The 1,520-nt window shown below is 54.9% G+C and overlaps 1 protein-coding gene across 1 annotated transcript; it reads left to right on the top strand.

The window, feature by feature from the left end:
* Positions 1-10: 10 nt before the first annotated feature.
* On the top strand, positions 11-439 carry LOC112960347 (homeobox protein HMX1; the record flags this gene model as incomplete). The annotated part of the gene is made up of 1 exon (XM_026054568.1): positions 11-439. A coding segment is annotated over one exon (429 nt), but the record flags the coding sequence as incomplete, so codon positions are not given.
* Between the last annotated feature and the right edge of the window lie 1,081 nt (positions 440-1,520).

Below are 1,520 nucleotides of genomic sequence, written 5' to 3'. Positions count from 1 at the left end.
GGAGCCCGGCGGGCCGGAGCAGCGCGCCCACGGCCGCAAGAAGAAGACGCGCACCGTCTTCAGCCGCAGCCAGGTCTTCCAGCTCGAGTCCACCTTCGACGTGAAGCGCTACCTGAGCAGCTCCGAGCGCGCCGGCCTCGCCGCCTCGCTGCACCTCACCGAGACGCAGGTGAAGATCTGGTTCCAGAACCGCCGCAACAAGTGGAAAAGACAGCTGGCGGCCGACCTGGAGGCGGCCAACATCTCCCACTCGGCCCAAAGGATAGTGCGGGTGCCCATCCTCTACCACGAGAACTCACCGGCGAGCGCCCTGGGCTTCGCCTTGCCTCACATGTCTCCCCCCTTGGTGGGCTTTTCTAACGCCGTCAGCTACCCCCTGGGCACCTTCCCCGCTGCCTCGCTGCCCTTCCTACGGTCGCAGATGACAGGACTCGTCTGAGCGCCCATCTGCTCCAGGTCCGCTTTCATTCGCCCTCTCGCCCGGCTTTCAGCTGTACTCTCTTCCTCCCCGAACTTTTTTTTTTTTTTTTCCATTACACATTTCTCGAGTTTCTGCTTTTTGACTTTTTTAAACGTGCAATAAACTTACTTTGGGGTAACTCTAAACGAACAAACAAACAAAAAACAAGACAGCAGAAGGAGAGAAAGCAGGACTACAAGGACCCTCGCGACGAGCCAACAGCTGCTCCGTCGGGGTCTCTACCGGTCACACATCCAAAGAAAATGCAGTCCCRTTGCAGTGGTCCATCCCTGGGCCCTGCACGCCGCATCCCGCAGGAGCTTCATCCCCCTCGGGTTACGGAGAGTTTTCGTCTCCGTGACCTCGCGGTGAAGCCGTAGCTACATCCCACCCCGCAGAGCTGGCCGAGCACGAGACGAATGTAAAGGCCTCGGCAGGGAAACGGAGCCCGGAGAAGGGAAGGGGCTGCAGGTGGGACCGGGGAGAAATGTCCCAGCTCCACCTACCGGCTCAGAGCCCCGCGCTCCGCGGGGCTCCGGCAGCGCCTTCCACGGAGCCGCTCCCACGATCGCAGTGTTGCCAGCCGTGATATTTCCCCCATCCATCCCCAAGCATGTGCGGCTGCCCCGCGGTCCTTTCGGGTTTTTGAAACCACGTGAAGGCAGCTGGAGAAGATGAATTCGCCCCTCTGAAATCCGAGCTGCGAGGATTTGTTTTCTTTGTTTTCGTTTTATTTCCCTAACGAGCTACCAACTGAAATACAGGATGCAAATGAAAAAAAAAAAAAAAATCTGCACATGGTGTTTTAACAGATGGGTTTGCTACGTATTTGGGTCTCCTGACGAGGCTGAGAAAAACACACCTCAGCTTTTCTCTGTCTTACGGGATGGATTTATGCAATCGATTGATAGTCCGCACTCGCAATTAAAAAGAAAAGCGAGAAAAATAATCAGGTGGCGACAGGCTGGGGAATTGTATGGCTAGTTATGCAATCTAAACTGTAATGTGATATTATATGAAGTATTATGCATGCCAAGCTATTTTTTTCCATTTTTTTTTT

Source organism: Nothoprocta perdicaria, unplaced genomic scaffold (assembly GCF_003342845.1).
Source record: "Nothoprocta perdicaria isolate Ctin4 unplaced genomic scaffold, notPer1 scaffold_1221, whole genome shotgun sequence".
NCBI classification, from domain to species: domain Eukaryota; kingdom Metazoa; phylum Chordata; class Aves; order Tinamiformes; family Tinamidae; genus Nothoprocta; species Nothoprocta perdicaria.
This window is presented reverse-complemented; position numbering and strand designations above follow the sequence as displayed.